The sequence below is a fragment of the Lagopus leucura genome, unplaced genomic scaffold (assembly GCF_019238085.1).
Source record: "Lagopus leucura isolate 7727_CA_CO unplaced genomic scaffold, USGS_WTPT01 Super-Scaffold_100106, whole genome shotgun sequence".
In the NCBI taxonomy this organism is placed as follows: Eukaryota; Metazoa; Chordata; class Aves; order Galliformes; family Phasianidae; genus Lagopus; species Lagopus leucura.
This window is the reverse complement of record NW_024962325.1, coordinates 424,069-441,974: the sequence shown is the minus strand read 5'-3', so window position 1 is coordinate 441,974 and position 17,906 is coordinate 424,069. Positions and strand designations below refer to the sequence as shown.

General features: G+C 44.8%; 1 protein-coding gene across 1 annotated transcript in view; it reads left to right on the top strand.

The window, feature by feature from the left end:
* The window catches only part of CAMTA1 (calmodulin binding transcription activator 1), a 203,854-nt gene that overhangs the window by 56,024 nt on the left and 129,924 nt on the right, over window positions 1-17,906 (top strand). The window contains exon 3 of the mRNA XM_042887728.1: window positions 10,729-10,864. Coding sequence (XP_042743662.1) covers window positions 10,729-10,864 — 136 coding nt within the window. The remainder of the gene's footprint in view (window positions 1-10,728; window positions 10,865-17,906) is intronic.

Genomic DNA, 17,906 nt, shown 5'->3' with positions numbered 1-17,906 from the left:
TGGAGGTGCCCTAGGCCACGGATGGGTTCTGAGCAGCCTGAGCTGCTGGGAGCACTCGGGCATGGCATAGGGTATGATCTGGGGGGGCCTTAAGGTCCCCTTCTACCTCAGCCATCCTATGATTCCATGGTACGATTCTGTGAGAGCGTCACCGCGATTTTCTGTTGTGGATCCCTGAATGCCAGAGCCTTACGGAGCAGTTTTGCTCTGTTATCGCAGAAACTCCTCAAGGTCCCATGCAGTGTAGGGTCCATGCTGTCCTCAGGGTGGTTTAATTCTGCAGAGCTTTAAATGAAAATGCTCTGGAATACGTAACTATGGTTAAAGAAAGTATTCACGAGAGACTTTTTCCCCTGAATGAAAATCATAATTAAACTTCTTAATTATTTCTTAATTATTTCCATAAATTTCACAACATATGCGTACACAGGGCTCTATTTTCCTTTTCTTTTTTCCTTTCGTTGCTTTTTAATCAGACCTTTCTTACTAAAACGAAAAGGACGAGATGGCAGTGCTGGCTCACACGCGTGCTGCACGATCCCAGCAAGGGCGCTCCTGGGAGGACGGTGCAGTGACCGGACACCAGAGAGATGCTGCTTTTGGCAGGGGAGCACAAACTGTTTTGGTCGGTGTTTTCAAACCTGCCTTGTGCCTTTTTTAGCAGCGCTTCTGGTGCCAGCGTGTAGGGAACAGCAATCACCTGACTGCTCGCTGTCAGCGTGAGCTGAGAAAATAACAGAGGAAAGAGCCAAACAGTGGGTCTTTAATTAAAGAGTCAGCCAACATTTACCCTTAGATGTCTGGCACGCTGCACGAGGCTTTGAAATTGTGATTGCAGCTTGCCATGTGGGTGTGACGTGGGGTTTTAAAAAGAGATTCGCACTCATTTAGATGATCTCAAATTAGGGTGCGATGGAAAAAGGATTTGCTATTATTAAAAGTCAGCTCCAGCTAAATTAATCTGAAAACATGTAATTTTATCTCAACTAAAAATACCGCGAAGTAATTAAATTCAGAAATGGGATGAGCTGAGAAGGTATAAGAAACGATAACCATCCGAATAAAACAATAATTGAGTTGCATTGTAAACAAAGTCCCGGAGGAATTCAAGGTTTTTTTTTAGAAAGTTAGTTTATTATAAACTTTAAGTCAAGGATGCTTAACAGCTTGGTGTATTTGGGAAATGGTTGACTGCATTCGTATTTGTGTATCAGCATAAAAAGGAGCGCTGGTGTCTCTGAGGGCCGTGGTGGTGAGGTCTGAGGGTTCCTTCATGTTGGCAGGTGCTGAGTGCTGGACGGAGGGAGGACCTGGGCACAGCCCAGCACTCCATGTGGCCGAGGGAGCAGGCAGTGGGGAGATGAGCTGTCAGGGGATCCTCTGAGCCCTGTGACCAACTTAACGCATCACTGGTGATGGCGCACAGCCTGCGCGGCACCACTGTGTTACATTATGGATCCATCAACTCATTAAGGCTGGAAAAGACCTCTAAGGTCATCCAGTTCAATCGTCCACTTACCACCAATACTGCCCACTGACCCATGTCCCTTACTACTGCATCTGCCTTAAACACCTCCAGGGACCGTGACCCTGCTGTCTCCCTGAGCAGTGCTGCGCCGCTCCTTCATCTGGAAAAGGTTTGCGGGAGCAGCACAGAAATGTTTCCTTTCCATTTGATAAAAATACTTTGCTCTTAATTCTGAAAAATTACTGTATGGATCTCCATATTTCACAGGCCATAACCAGATTACTACCTTTTACTGGAATACTCCGTGTTAATGAAGACCGACTGGGATTACATAATAGGTTTCCTCCGAAGAAGGCATTATGTGGTTATTTTTTACTGTCTGGCATTCTAGTTAATTGCTTTGTCATCATTAATTGATGGAACCAAATTGATATGAATAAATAGATTACCTTCTCGAGGTTAATCTGAAAGACAGGAGGGGCTCCCAGGGGCGTTCAGCCAGGCGCAGTCAGAGCTGCAGGAATGGAGCTCGGGAGGTGGGCAACCCCAGCGAGGTGTTCAAGAGCAGCTGGAGTCGTGAGAGGTGTGAGCATGAGGAACTGTGGTGGGGTGACGGTCCTGTCTGTAGAGGAGCAGCGATTCGGTGCCAGTACCGGAGCTGCGGTTGTGGGGGAGAAGAGATCCTTTTTCATGCTAAAGAGTGATGGGAGCGAAGGCAGACAGATGTGCCTGAGCACATCTTCCTGGGTGCTAATTTTAAGGGCATGCAAATGCATGTTGTCTTTAAAATGTGCAAACACATGGATGCTCACGTAGACAGAAATAACTTAGCAAATATTGCAAGGCTCAACTCCTGCTGACCTTCCTGCAGAGCAGTTGTGCTTTTCACAATGTTAGGAGGTGGTCGTTGGCAGCATCTCTGCGAGTTTGACTGTCATACAATATTTCTGACCAAATCAGAGCTGTAGGTCTTTGGCATTGTGATTTGTGTCCAACAAGAGAGCAATCAATAACACAGAATAACAGTTAACACCAAGGAGTTCTGGAAACCCCATAGGTGCATTTGGAAATATAGATGAGATGGGCTCCCCTCAGCACAACAACAGAATTGGGATGATTAATATGGAAACAGCTTAAAGCATTCATGAGTTGTAAGAAGTAATTCTCAGTAAATCAAGCAGCATCCCCATAGGAGCAAGGAATAAGAACTAAATGAGGGCTAACAAAATTGATAAAGGTTCTTGAGCAAGAAAGAGATGAACACCAATTCTTTTAAAATTATATTTAAATGGACAAAGTTGATTCAACCATCCTTCTTCATGCCTTGTACTAAGATTTAGTTCTATAGCACATCATTATATCAAGAAATAATTTTCCAAAAGACTTTTTAGCATTTCATATGCATTTCACTTAATGACAATTTTAATATTCTAGCTTTTTTCCTATACTGTTACAAGGAGGTTTCAATTGCTTGGCATACTGAGAAGTTCATAAAAATTGTTTCTAATTTTTTTTTTTTCAAATCTGGGATAGAGTTTCAAACCCTCAGCATATGAATTATCACTTTATTGAAAGAAAAAAAGATTCCAAATACGGTTGTTAGCCTGCAGCTTGAACTACAGATAGAACTCTGGGACAGCAGTTTCCAGAAGCATATTCCTGTTTAGTGAGCCAAATGAAAAGGTACTAAAAACAAGTTCTGGCTTGCTACTGTGGTAAAAAGAAAAGAGCTCCTCTGTCATGTCATATTATACAAACCGTGTGCATGAGGGGTATTGCCATTATTGACCAGAAGAAATACCAGACGTGATTTCAGCAGTAAGGAGGGCATGGCGGGGTGTACTGCAGCATGGTGTGGAACATCGAGGCACTGTGAGGGCTTCTGGCCCCGTTCTGGGGGATCATGGCCCCATTGTGAGAACACGTAGCCCAGTTGCCAGGAGTTGGATGCAGTGATCCTTGTGGGTCCCTTCCAGCTTGGGATATTCTGTGGTTCCATGATTCTGAAAAGTTGAAACTCCCGACCAGCAGAGACAATAAAAAGCCACCCAGTAATGGAACTCTTCCTTATTAATTGTTTTTTGTACAGATTCATTTGCAGTACATTAATTTCTAAGCATGAATTTCCAGCTAATGAACCTCAGAGCCTCAGTTCTGTCTTTTATTTGGAGATAGAGTGAGAAACTTCAGTGGGTTGGTTGTAGCTTTGTCTGTGTGTGTCAGATAACTCTTCTCTGCTGTGCTAACCCAACAGGAAAAGTTTGGAGAATCATATTTAACTCTGTCTAACAAGCCAAGTGGAACTGGTGCAACTGTGCCACTTAGATATTCTGAAGCTGCACCCTAGGCAAGGTCTAATAGAGTCTGTATTTACATGGGGAGTGCTGTGAGCCAAAGGCTCTGTTTGGACTCCAAAATCCATGAAGCTAATGGAAGTTCTTCCTCTGACATAAAGGGTTTTGAATGAGGCTGCTCTTCTGCAGAGCTAATTTGGAAAGCATAGACCAGTGCTCCCAATCAATATGGCATATATTTATACGAGCAAAGTACATCAAACCACCCTGTGTACCGAGGTGATTTAAAATAACGCTTAACCTATAGCCCCTCTGGAAATTCTTTCAAGCTCTTTAATGAAGCATTTCTTCAGTAGATGTTTATTTTCTTTTTGTTGATATGTTTATGGTCCTGAGATGCAGATATTTGAGTCACAAAGCATGTCTGATAAATGGAGGCAGAAGAACAAGTTGTGGTGATGTGGGATATTTTGCAGTATTGCCAGTGCAGGTTCTGGCAGTGCAGCTGCCTGTTTCTGCATTTCTAGCCTTTGAGAGGTTCTTAATGTTCGATATTTTGGGCCATTTAAGATCATAATGGCACATAGAAATTGTTTCCTGAAAAAAAAAAATTGCTCTGAGTAAGAGTTTGGCTGTCAGCATTTTCCCAGAGCACTGTTTCCTAATGCAAAGTGCCCTACGGTGTGGACTGAGGAAGGATGGCATCCAGATGGAGGTGTGGGGGGAGGATGGGTGCCCCATCCCCGGAGGTGCTCAAAGCCAGGTTGGCTGGGGCCCTGGGCAGCCTCGCCTGGTGGGACCCCAGCCCATGGCAGGGGTTTCAAACGGGATGGTCTGTAAGGTCCCCTCCAACCCGAGCCATCCTATGATTCCGTGAGAGCACGGCAGGACCTTGAGCCTGCCTGGAGCTGGCACACGGCTGTGCTGTGGGCCCAGTGCTTCTGCAGTTTGTTGGGCCAGGGCTTCTGCGGCTGCAGTTTGTTCCAGTTCCCAGCATGTATCCTGTTCTGATGGAGGTGCTTTACTTGGCCGCCCATAAACAGCCTGGTGATGCCTTCATACTGGTGTGTGCCCGTTCACTCGCGTTTGGTTAGAGCCGTAGGTAATTACTCTCATACTTAATGAACAGCATTAGTTTTATTGATGAACGCTGAGGCTACATGCTGGAAAGAGGAGGTAAGGATTAAGTTTTATGGCCTACTGCTGCTATGAAAAGGAGCATCTAGACACCAATTAATGTCCCCTTGATGGGATTAGTCATTGCATTAACTGCAACTCTGGATAAAATTGCTAAATCTGTTATTTTAGACTTTAACCTCTTACGTTTTGCAGATATCAGATAAATTCACTTTTATCTTAAGTACAGATTATATTTAATGCTAAAGAGAAAAAATCCGGTGTGTTTGCATTTTTGTTGGATTTGCATCTGTTCCCATGTGGGTAAGAACATCTCTTCCAAAGTTTTTATTTCGTAAGTGAAGAGTTCAAAGGTCAGGCAAATTTCAGACATGATTTGGAATTCCCCCAAAGCCACGCTAACCATCTCAGCTTGGGGATGTGCTCAGATGGAGATTCCTCTTTCAGCTTTCAGTCTGGACTTCAGTCTCCCGGTGAGCCATTGGTACGGTGGAGGAGAAATGTCAAGGCAAATGAAGACTTGCAGAGCAGCATTTCTCAGGGGAGAAATAACTTCTGTCATCAAATTTTTTCCCTGTTAAAACAAGAAACGGGAGATGAGGCCTTTCTAAAACTTGATGTCAGTCAGAAGGAATCACAGCTGACAGTCACCATGTGTCTCTCCTACCCTGCAAGTAGGAGCTGTGATATAAGGGCTTTAAATGCTGCACATAGCAGAGAAAAGAAATTAATAGAAAGTTTATTTGAAACCCATCATCTGGAAGGTTTGATGGCACCCAGATGGAGCAGAGCTCTCCAAGATAAAAATGTGCCTGCCCGGGTTTCTGTGTGCCGTGGCTGTAACTGGAATGGGAGGCGCTGGGAGCACTCGCTGTTGGCACTTCTCTCCACCCACGATCTCAGCCATCCTTCCATGTAGGTTCTCTGTGCTCACACTGGCTGTTCCTTCCCCTGCCCACCTCCCAACAGGCAGTGAGTGTTGATGCTGCTGGTGGACGAGCTTCAGGAGGCCCTGGGGTTTGGAACCCAAGGGTTTGGAACAGACTGGATGTGATTCCCAGCAAAGCAAAGCGACCCGGCGACATGAACTAAAATAGATGATGCTTTTAAGCAAATTGACAGAGTACCGGATGAGGGAATTAGCGGACTGCATCATTCTTTTCAGATGTTATTACGTACATTCTATGTTATTTTAAAACGCCCCGCGCTGGCCACACGCTATTTTTCTTAGTGTATTCAGACAGGTGTGTGATTTCCCAGGAGTATCGTAGCTCAGCCCTCCCTCTTTGGTTTAATTAACTTGAGGAGAATATTTTGAGAGGATTTTTTTTTCAGTGTAACAGATTATTCCTTATGACCTCTTTGCCTCTCAGTGCTGGTGGGACCCGCCTGGACCTCACGCAGCGCTGCTCATCTGAGGCCATTTCTGCTCTGCAGAGCTGCGCAGCTGTGGGCGCCCACTGCTTTTGGCCCTGATGGGCTTCAGACTTTCTTTTGTGGGTTTTGTTGTAAAGAACAGAGCGGCTTTAGATATCGTAGAATCATATCAGAGGATCATAGAATGGCTTGAGTTGGAAGGGACCTCAAGGACCATCGAGCTTCAACCCCCCTCTCCTGCAGGTGGGGATGCCAACCTCGACATTTAACGCTATCCCAGGCTGCCCAGGGCCTCATCTGACCTGGCCTTGAACACCTCCAGGCAGTTGAAATAAAGATGGGATGACACAATAAAAATCAGTTTTAGAGCAGTGGGCCTTCTAGGGGAAGGGTTTTTTCCTGTCATCCGGGGGAAAAAAAAGCTCTCTTTTGTTGCTGCAATATCTGCAATTCCCTTTTGGCAACCAGAGCTCCCTCGGCAGTAAAACATAGTTTTCATTAAATGATATGTCTGACATTTACCAAATCTTTATGGACAATTTAGAGGGAACTAGTTGCATTGAGCAGCCTTATTAATATTGCAGTAACATGATTAGGGGAACATCGCGGTCATTTGGGCCGCGGGGGCTTTAATTTACGAGCACAGCAGAGAGGCGGATATGAAGCATCAGCTGACCGAAATATCTTAACCTTAATTTGTTTTCTCTTTGCTCTCTCCTTGTGTCTGTTCCACGCTCACAACAAGATGAGCCGCTTTAGGTTTTCATTATCCCAGAAAATAACTTGATTAAAAGAACCAAACAAAAACCCCTCCAAATGGGGCTGGGAGGCGGAAGAAGGCGCACGCAGCTTCGTTCGGCCCCGTGCTGGGGATCCCTGCAGAGCCCAGGGGGACACACTTGAAAATAAGCCTGGCGTGGAATTTGGTGTCTCTTTCCGGGCTGTAGCAGGAACAACTTGGGCAAAAATAGCTCTTCTACTGCTGTGCCCATTTATCTGAGAGCTGTGGTGGTAAATAACAGGAGGAGAGAGGGAAGCATCTCAAATCTCATCAATACTTAAGACAAAAGGCTCTCTGCTCTGCAATTACTCTTCCTGTCCTTTTCCCTCCTTCCCCCAGGCCACAAACAAGCAACCTAAATAGAGATCAGGCAGCTTTTAAATGCCACAGACTCATAAAAGAAGGAAATTCAAAGTTGTAACAGAGCCTTCTCTCGTTGCATGCTTGGTGCTATTTTGGGCCATCAGCAAGTAGGCTATCCTGCAAGCTCCACGCAGTGGGACCAGCAATAATTGCACCAGCTGTGGCAGCGCAGTGCCCTGCTGTGAGCTCCAGCCCTTCCCTGCTGCTCTGCCACTCAGCTCTGGGGCAGCCTGAGGGCCGCGGGTGCTGGGGATGGGCAGCTGCACAGCCCCATTAAAATGCTCTTTGATTATCTTCAGTTTTGTCCTGCATTCATGAACAGAGCACTGTGGAGCTGCAGATTAGCTCCTAATCAAATTGCTGTTATCATTCCAGTTCTGCTTCTTGCTGCTGTGGTTCCAGGTGGAGTTTTAGCACGCAGGAGAGCAGTTGCTTTTTGTGACTGATGCCACACACAGGATCCCGCCTTACTTCAGATGCAGACTTCTCACAAACGCCTCTGGAGCGGACTGGTGGGAAATTACAGCCGCAGAGCAGTTGGTGCTGAAACTTACAGCTCCTTCCCCCCTTCTGCAGAGGTGCAGGTGAAGCCTTTGCATTTGGCTTTAGCAGTAACACCTCCAGAGGAGACCTGAGCTCTGCGCCCGCTGTGTGCCCAGTGCTGCTATCAGCCCTCGATCTGCCGCGTCCCGCAGCAGCCATCAATTTATTGCTCTTGGCTGTGCTTGAGCAAGAGAGATAAGCGCAGGAGATCTTCCCTCTCTATTTTTTCCTACAGGAAGAGAAATATAGCAGCAATGTATATCAGGTTAGAATTGCCTCTCGTTTTATGAAGATATCTTTAGAAACCAGCTGTTTTCCACGAGCGTTAAACTGCCTTGATACACTGCTATCAGAATCGACAGCTCCAGAGATTTCCAAGAGATTTTGTTCTATCGTGTTTTATTTTATTTTGTGTAAATTTCGTTAACTGCTTTCCAGTGACCTCTGACTGTGTTCTTTTTTATCACAGAAATAAAAGAACAAAAAACTGATTTCAGCCTTGCAAAATCCCAGCAAGGAGCAAGGTTGCGCAGCTCAACCTTGTGGTCTCTCCACTCCTCATCCAAAATGAGGAGTATTTTACTTCCATGTCAACATGTTCAAGACCTCCAAGCAGGCCCTAGGACTTGTCTCAGTCAGTCAGTGGACTTGCTGTCTTCTTTACAGGGAGGAGGAGAGGATGAGTTGCTGGGGAGCGCCTGAGGTTCTGTTGCAGGTTATAGTAGGGTTAGGGTTATAAATGTTTGCATATGCAAGAAAAAATCTGTTATTTCTGTACTGATGATGGCTTGTATTTCAGCTTTATGGAGGTACCCATGCCATGCAGGCTGTGATCTAAAGGACTTTTTTAAATTTCATGTATTTATTTATTTCCACCCCTTTCATGGGCTGCTTCCCTGAGACGGATAACTGGGTTGACTGTTTTGTTGTGAGGATCAGCTGGCACAAAACCCTCTGCTTCCCACTGCTAGACGTGGCTGTGGATACACAAACTGTTGTTACACAGTAAGAAGGAAGGGGACAGACTCTTCAGCAGGCCCTGCTGTGATAGTCCAAGTGGGAATGGTTTCCAACTAAAAGAGGGGAGATTTAGGTTGAATATAAGGAAGAAGTTCTTTACAATGAGGTGCTGAGGCACCAGCACAGGGGGCCCAGAGAGGTGGTGCTGCCCCATCCCTGGGCGTAGCCAAGGTCAGGCTGCAGGGCTCTGAGCACTGGTGGAGCTGTGGATGTCCTGTGCATTGCAGGAGTGGGACAGTGTGACCTTTCAGGGTCCCTTCCAATTCAAATGATTCTGTGATCCTACGCAGATTGTCTGGGGAGGGGAATACTGTGTTTTAGTTTGGGTTCCAGGAATGAAGATTTCCCTGTGATCACAAACACCTTTTCTTGTGAGCTGAGTTCCCGTAGTGTTTGTTGGGCTCTGAATGCATCCCATCCAAACTTGGTGCTTCTTCCACGTGTGAACTAATAGGAATGCAAGTGAGAAACCAAACACGTCCTGGAGCCGCTCTGTGACACAGCGACAAGGATGCAGCAAAACAAAGTATCCATCATTACTGCCTTCTAAACTTCCTGCAGTTCTGCTGTGGTCACGAGGCAGAAGTGTTCCTCAGGAAGGGCGTCCCACCATCCCTCACCAAAGCCTCTTGCTGGTATGGGCAGCGTACCTTTTTAATAGAAGTCCCTCTCCTCCCAGTTCCAGAAGAGGAAATAAATGCACAAATGTATAGGAATGTGCAGTACGTGGACACAAAGGTCTGTTGTGACGCAATGTTGTGCTGTTTCTCTGAGGGAAAGCAGTGTAACAGAGGGTTCCCTTTCCCTGGAAGGACCCTGTTTGCTCACTGTGTGTCTGTGGGTTCAGGAGCTGTGCTTTATCGCGTGTCTCCAGCCAAGGACTGCCTATGGAAGTTGTTTATTGCAGCTGCTGCTAATGTTGTTTTTCTTTCTGTTCTTGGTGTTCTAAAACAAAATTACTGTGACTAATGTACCACTGTAAATTTCTGCAGCATCTACAGTGCTGCTGTCTGCGTGTGATGCATGGTGTCTTTTTAGTGTATTTTTTTAATATTTCAGCAGAGATGCCCCTTTTGTGTGTTGGCTTAGCAAATGGCAAAGCACTTCTGTGAAATGCAGTGCAGCAAGAAGGCGTTAAGTCCTGTCTGCTGGACAGATGTCCGTGTTTCCTTACTGATACCCTAAAGTGTCAATGTGCTTCTTAAGAGGAAAATGTTTTCATACATCTCTGAAGTCACGTTGCTCAAAAAAGAGAAAGTTATCCCACGTCTGACATCGATCTGAGTGCAACCAGTGAAAGTGATGTATGAACTGACGCTTTTCAGCTCCTGGTGCTGTGTGAGAGGCACCGGTGTGACCTGACCCTGCACAGGCACTGAGAACAGAGATTTCTCCCCCCCAGAATAACGCCTTTTTATCTCTGCGCTTTTCTTTCCTTCTAATTTTCAGTTTGTATTTGAGCCCAAGAATAGCAGCCCTTGCAAAGTCATCGTCATTCTTATTTCTTCCTTCTTTTTTACACCAGCCGTTGGCACTTTGTTACACGCTGGACACTAAAGTAAAACTTGGCAGGCTGTGAAACATAGTTAACCTGATTCAAAGCGGCGAAAGGTGAAAAAGAAAGAGGTGCCAAATATGGAATATTGCTTTTCTACAGAGACTTTCCTCGCTCTGCAGCGCGCTGTTTCATAAGTTCTCTTGGAGTGTTTTTTTGCTTTATCTCATTCTTTGTTTCTGGTTTGCAGACCGCAGAATGGTTCTATGATCCTGTATAATAGGAAGAAGGTGAAGTACAGGAAAGATGGGTATTGCTGGAAAAAAAGGAAAGATGGGAAAACCACCCGAGAGGATCACATGAAGCTGAAAGTCCAAGGAGTGGAGGTAGGAGAACTTTGCAAGTATTCTCCCTTTTTTTTCACGTGGAAGCTGTGTGTTTGTGATTGATTCTCACCAAACAGGTAATTTTCACAGTAATTGTCATCATTTTGCATATGCTCATTAAGAGTTACTCTTAGAATGTGCAGAAATAGATTTTCTATTGAATTTAGACCAGAATCAGACTCTGCTTGAGAGAATGTTTTGAAAGAGACTGTTGCTCTACTGATGTTCCTTAGCAACTCAAAAAAAATCAGACGGATCATTTCACCTGACGCGGTGTTTCTGGAACGAGCCTGTTTGTTCTAAAATATGTCACCGTTTGACATAACCATTCTCTTACAATCTGTGTGTGAGAAATGAGCTATTGGATCGCATCAATCACTTCTGATGCGCAGATGTGGATTAAAAAAATGAGGGTTTTTAATTTTTTTACTGTATTAAATGGGAATTGCGTGTTCTGGAGGTTGGAGTCCTGATGCAAAGTTGGTTCTTAAGACAACAAGACTGTTCCCTGCGTTAATGCCGACCTTTGGGCCAAAAGGATGAGGAAATGTTCGGCAGCACGGTGTAGCTGTGTTACCCAGAAATGCTCTGATTTCAGCAAATGAATAGTGAAGCTGTAAGGGTATATATTTGTATAAGCTGTATTGATTTTTGTAGTTAATAGACTGTGAGCACCACTATGGATCTGAGGCTGCACCCGTTTGTGCAGGCACAGCACAGAACAGTTTGTGGCGTTGCGAGGAATTGGTGCTGCTGAAGGGCCAGCGAGGTTCTGCCCACCCTGGGGTGGGAGCAGCAGCTGCACGGCGGCCTTGTGCTCGCGTCACATCACACAGAATCACACAGAATCACCCGGGTTGGAAGGGACCTCAAGGATCGTGTAGTTCCAAACCCCTGCCTAGCAGGGCCACCAAACATACACATTTAGATCAGGTTGCCCAGGACCCCGTCCAACCTGGCCTTGAACAGGTCCAAGGACGGGGCATCCACAACCTCCCTGGGCAGCCCGTTCCAGGCCCTAACCACTCTCCTTGTAAAGAAACATCCGCAGAGCTGCGTTCAGCATGCGCTGCTCCCAGCAGTTGGGTGCATGGAATGCATTCCGTGCTCACGCTCCCTTCTAGGCAATTTGTCATTCTTACATTCTGTCTGTTTTAATGAGGTTTTTGGTTTTAAAATAGTATTAAATGGATTGCGTTATATTACACCAGGGAGACATAACTTTGTTCCATAATTTTTACATCCAATAACAATGTTTTATTATGACAAGCCAAAAAAAAAGTCAGCATAATAGAAATTGTAGTTTGTTTTTGTTTAGTGTTTGCAGAACGGGATTTAATTAAGTTCCATGAACTTTAACAATGCAGAATACCAAAACCTGCGCCGCAAACTTCAGCTGTAGGACAGCAACCTTTGACAACCACACATATGCATTCTTCAGTGAACACTTCCTGATGGCTTTTTTTTTCTAAATAGGGTGATCAGCCATTAGTGCCTGACTTCTTGTATGTCTGCACCTACCGCACTGAAGTCAAATACTTCTACTCTGAGTGCAGTAATTCCTATTTTGCTGCTTCTAGAAGGTAACACACCTTTAATGGAATGTACAAAGGGTCAGAGAATGCACCAGTTTGAAGTTTCTTTCAGTGGTCAATCACTTTCACCACTTAAGAAAATAAGGGTCATAGTGATTTCCTTCTGATTTGAATGTGTCTGAGTTCAGCCACTCATTCTTATGTCTTTCTCCACTTTAAGAGCCTCTTAGTACTTTATATTTAGCCTCCAAGGAGATACCTGTGCCCTCTATCCAACCTGTCTTTCAGACTTCTTAATGTGAAGCCTAATAGGCAGAACCTGGGCCTCCTTGTTGTGATAAATGTGGGACTCACTCTGTGCTGCAGTGCCAGGGGTCTCCCAGCAGGTAACGCAGTGCACAAGCACGGATCTGGTTCCTGCACCAATGCTGTGGACAATTAATGGGATTTTCATCGGGCCCCCAAACTGGTGGAACACAGTTTCTACATAATTCTATGCATTAGGTAGCAAAAGGGGGAGTATCAGAATCCAGATTGATCATTTAAGCGTTGAAAAGAAATGGACGTTTTCTCCCTCAGGGCATCAGAACACGCAAAGGAAGCGATGATTCAGGTAGAAGTGATTGATGTCAGGAGAAAATAAACCCACCTGAACAACCAAAGAGAGATTCAGGTCCCAGTCAGAAAGTTAACTCCAGCATACGTTTGGAGCTAGGAGAGCTGGATCCATTGTGGAAATCTCTCCTGTACTTTGAGTACGTCCCATTCGCTTGTCTTTCAGCTTTGCTGACTTAATTCCAGCTGAAACAGGCAAAAATGAGTGCTAATAAGTAACAGTCTGGGTCTGGTGCACCATTCCAGTGTTTTCTGAAGGCTGTAGGACAGGTTTCCCTGCAGGATGAGCTCAGGTTCGCTCCACTCTGCTGCACCACAGTGCTTTTCTCTCCAGCCCACTCTTAGGTCTTGTTGCTACCTGCTTGCTCATTTTGCTGACAGTATTGCATCTAATAATTGCTACAGATCTGAGTTCTGAACCATGTAGAAAAAGTTAATTTTCTTGACCCCAAAATGTTACTTGGAAAGAATGATGTATTTTAACCTTTTTAATTACTAGCTCAGGGCACCCTGCACTGCTGCTTCATGGATAGAGTACGTTATGTTTCTGATCCCATCCTAACTGGAAGTGATGTTCTTTACTTGGATGCAGGCAACAGATTTAAAATAATAAAAAAAGACCCTTTTAAAAGTTGGAATGATATTGTTGTTAACCACATTAGAGTTTAACAGGGCATGAAATAACTGTCTGCCTTGTGGCACTGCCAGATCGCGTTCGCTGTTCTTGCAGCCAGAAGATAAATAGGTATCATGGCCGTCCTGATGGAAAAATACAAAGACAGCCAAGAACACAGATCGTGTCCAAATCAAGTTTTGGGAACGGCAGTTGCTAGGTAAAAAGGAAAAACACGTTGGCCCATAAGAGCACTGGCCAGCCAATTCTGAAATGTTCTTTGTGTGAGTGGATTTTACCACTAATGGCTTTCTGAGTTCGATACAGGGAATGGCTTCTGCATCTGTCCCAGATTTGGGTAAGGAAAAAAAATGGAAGCAGTTGCACTTTGGGATCTTCGTGTTCATCCGTAACATGCAGAGGGATTTGGTGAGCGTGGACAATAAAGAAAAACTAGAAAATCTAGGAAGGGGAATAAACTAATTAATCAAGCAGATGCTAAGTGATAACTGCCTGAAATGCTTAAGCTGCTGCCTCACTTAGCATCACTATGAGTAAGGGGTTCGGATATTACTTGGTTAATCTGGTGCACAATCCTCTTAGAAAATGCTTGATAAACCAGAAAGAAGTTAATTTGGCCTTTCCCTTAATATACATCTTTGTGCAATTCTTTGTGGAATCTATTAAAAATCTCCAGTCCGTGATCCTTTTTAAAATTCTAATTAATTAGGATCCCTGGTGATATGTTCCTAATCAATTCACATAATTAAAAATTTTAACTAATAAATAAGGAGTAAGTTGAAATAGCTGTCAAGTAGTTGCAGCCTGGTGCTATGGGTTGTGGTTGGGCTGCGGTGCGCTTGGTGCATTCGCTGCTCCTTTTTCTACACATCTTTCCAGGTGTCCATCAATTTCACATCCACACGAATTGGTTGCTCCTGCAATTAACGCGTGGTTGTATTTTTGTGGGAAATATCCCCGTGTTTTGAAAGGCTGGCACAGATGCTCTTGCTCTTTATCCTATATTGAAAACAGGTTTGTTCTTTCCAAATCCCATTGCCTGAAGAGAAGTTAGAGCAAATGGCTCTGCTAAATTTCAGGCAGAGCTCTGACCTGCTGAGCCGCTCTGAGCATGAGCAGCACTGCCTGGGATGCGGTTGTGCCAAATTGCTGCCATGAACCTGCTGCCCTACCAAAATCCAGTGGTGATAGCAGCAGCACCACTTTGTGCGCTGCCTCTCATCTCCATACTTGTGTGGAAGAGGAGCAGTGCTGTCTGCTGGACAGTGAGGACCCCCCTCTGCAGCCCCAGTTTGTTAGTGAGGCGAGTTCATCAGTTTTGATTTAGTCTGGCGCCACTGATTTAAGATTGGAGCGATCAGAGAACAAGATGAGCGCGTTAAGCTTGTAGGTTTGAAATGTCTTGTTCTCTAATGTATAGATGTGTGTTATCTCAGTACAATGGGACAATCTTTATGAATTTCTTAAAAAAAAAAAAAAGGTAAAACTTGATCTAAGTCTTATTAAGAGAGAACTCCCTTGTGGGGATGGAGATGCAGAATACCAATTTTGTATGCAGGACTTGTATTTAATTATTATCATAACAGTCCCTTAACACTGTTACAGATTAGTCCACAAGGACACAAATGGAAGTTTTAGATTATTCAATTACTACAGAAACCCTGGAATATCACTGTCAGGACTTGACAGAGGCTCCTTCAGCTCGCCGTGAGCCCGGCCTGGCGCGCGGTGCGATAATGCCGCGATTCGCGCAGCGCTGAGCTGCAAATGCACAGCGGCGACTTCTCCTTTTAGGAGGTGACCAAGTGGGCCCTCCTGCATTATGCAAACAACCCATCGCGGAATATTAAACCAAAGATGTTTTTACCTTTCAATTCCCCATCAGTGAAATGTACGTGTAAGTTATTACTGGAGGGCGAAAGCAACAAGCAACTTCTGAGATCACACGCTCAGCAGCACTAATCTTGTAAACTATTCCTAGGACAGCCTGATCCAATTCGCTTTAATTTACATGGGCTTTACTCCCCCTCAGAGGTGAGCTGCGTAGTTTGCAAACTAATTAGGATTACATTGTTCAGTCAGGCTGCTTAATGCATTCCAGAAAAATACTGCGGAATGGCTTTGGAGAAGAAATTAGAGTTTAATGTGAAAGGCTTTCTGAAAATATTACACACATATGTGCATACATTAACACAAAAAAGCACAGCCCTGAAATGAAAGGAGAAAAATTGCTTGGGAGTAGTGACAGATCCTATACAAATCTATTCTTTATCATCGCTATTAAGGATTTTTTTTCCTTAGGTCGCTGGAAATATTTAACTTCTGCCATATGATTTCTAACCAGAATCCCCCTTCATCTCCTGCAATTCATTGGAGGCACAGAGCATAGGAGTGTCTCCCCACTTACGGTTTGTGTCCCACAGCTCTGATGTCCCTGATGACCGTAAGGCCCGGCTCCGACCCACGCGGAGCTCCTGCAGAGCAGCTGGGCAGTGCTGGAGTGAGGGGTCGGCTCCTCATGTCTGAAGGGCGTATGGGTCATCATTGGATCTGCAGTGAGTCACCCAGGAACCTCTTCCAAAGAGGTCACGCGTATCAATCACTCACGTTCTGTACTGGGATCCCAATGCGTGCACTTACAGTAGCATCAATTCACAGCAAACGTTGGTGGGTTCTGGCATCATTTTGCAGCACTCGCTGTGTTTTGGGCAGCTTCGACCCCGTAACCACCCAACCTTCTGCTGCTGTAACTTATCCTGCAGTTTGGGCTGCCAGGAGCAATGGAGGGCCGTGGGGCATGAGGAATGGTGACTGCTGCACGGGGCAGCTCTGCAGTAGCCATGCAGGCAGTGCTTTTGCAATGGACTGCATCACCCCTTTTTTCCTGTTTAGTAACTAACGGGAATAAAGCTGAGCCACGTGCCGTAGGATTGCAATTCAAATTCATTCACTGAGGTCTGAGCATTTTTCATTTCGCATGTAAAGGCGGTTTCTATGTAAATTGTTCCAAAAGAATCTCTGTGGACTAATGACATTAGCGTCGGGACAGATTGAAATGGTTTGAGTAATTGATACTACAGCTACATCACGATGCTGTAAATGGTAAGAAAGATGGTAGATCAAAGAGTTCTCTCCTCTTTCAGCGGTCCTTCTTAAATAAAACATTAGAGCAAGTGCACAGATAGGGAACGAGCAAACAGCCCCTCCTGCCCTGCCCTGAGACGTGAGGTTGGTGTCACCCGAAGCCTGCAGCACAAATGCACGTTGACATTTATATTGACTTTTTCCATTTAGAGAAATTTGAAATTAAATATATTTTCTGCCAGCTCTGTGGAAAAATCCATTTATGAAAGCAAAATCCAATAGGAGATCTAAAGATTGGTGGGCAGAAATGAAATATTTTGAGAATAAAATATATGGAGATTGGATTGTTGGATCTATGGTCTATTTAACATGCTGGGGGCTGGAGAGGAACGCTGAGGTTTATTGCTCTGAACTTTATCCCGATGGCTGCAGTTTAGATGAGGAACTTTAAAGCAAAATGAAAATGAGTATTTGGGGGTCAGAGACAGTGTTCTGCGTTTACTTTTTTGGACCACCCTTAGTTTCCCTGGGTGTCCCTACAGGCACTCAGAAGGACTCGGCGTGGGTTGGTTTGGTGTTTTTGCGCCTGCAGTGACCTTGCAGTAGATTGCAGTAGGCACCAGTTTCTGTAGCACTGAAGCAAAGCTGCTGCGAAGGGCAACGCTGCGCTTCCACATGAGATGAAGAGGTTCACTTTTTTCTGCAGGGATCCGTTTGATTGCGCAGAGGATCCAGATGATGAAGCAGTGTGTGTCTTGTAATCTTGTAATTGCACTGTTGGCTGTGACGGAGATAAGAACTTCCCCTGGAAAGGAGGAACTCCTGTGTTGTTCTGTTACACTTCTGGCTTTTTAATGTGTTTATTTTTATTTATTTATTTTGTGGTGCATTAGAAAGGAAATCAAATCACATTTGCTGTGTTGCTGCTAATTTTGTATGCATCAGAGATGCATTAAACATTTTCATTTCCTGAGTTCGTGTTCAGAAGACAAAAGTGTACACTGGGAGGGGAAGCAGGAAGATGTGAGTCACGTTCAGAGGTCGGGAGGCTCTGGAGGTCCTAAACAAAATCCGGTATTGTCTTTGTACAGCAGAAAAGAACCCAAGGATACAGGAGCCATAAACAGAGGGAATGAAAGTTTAAAACCAATATGTTTGAAATCAAGTTACTTGT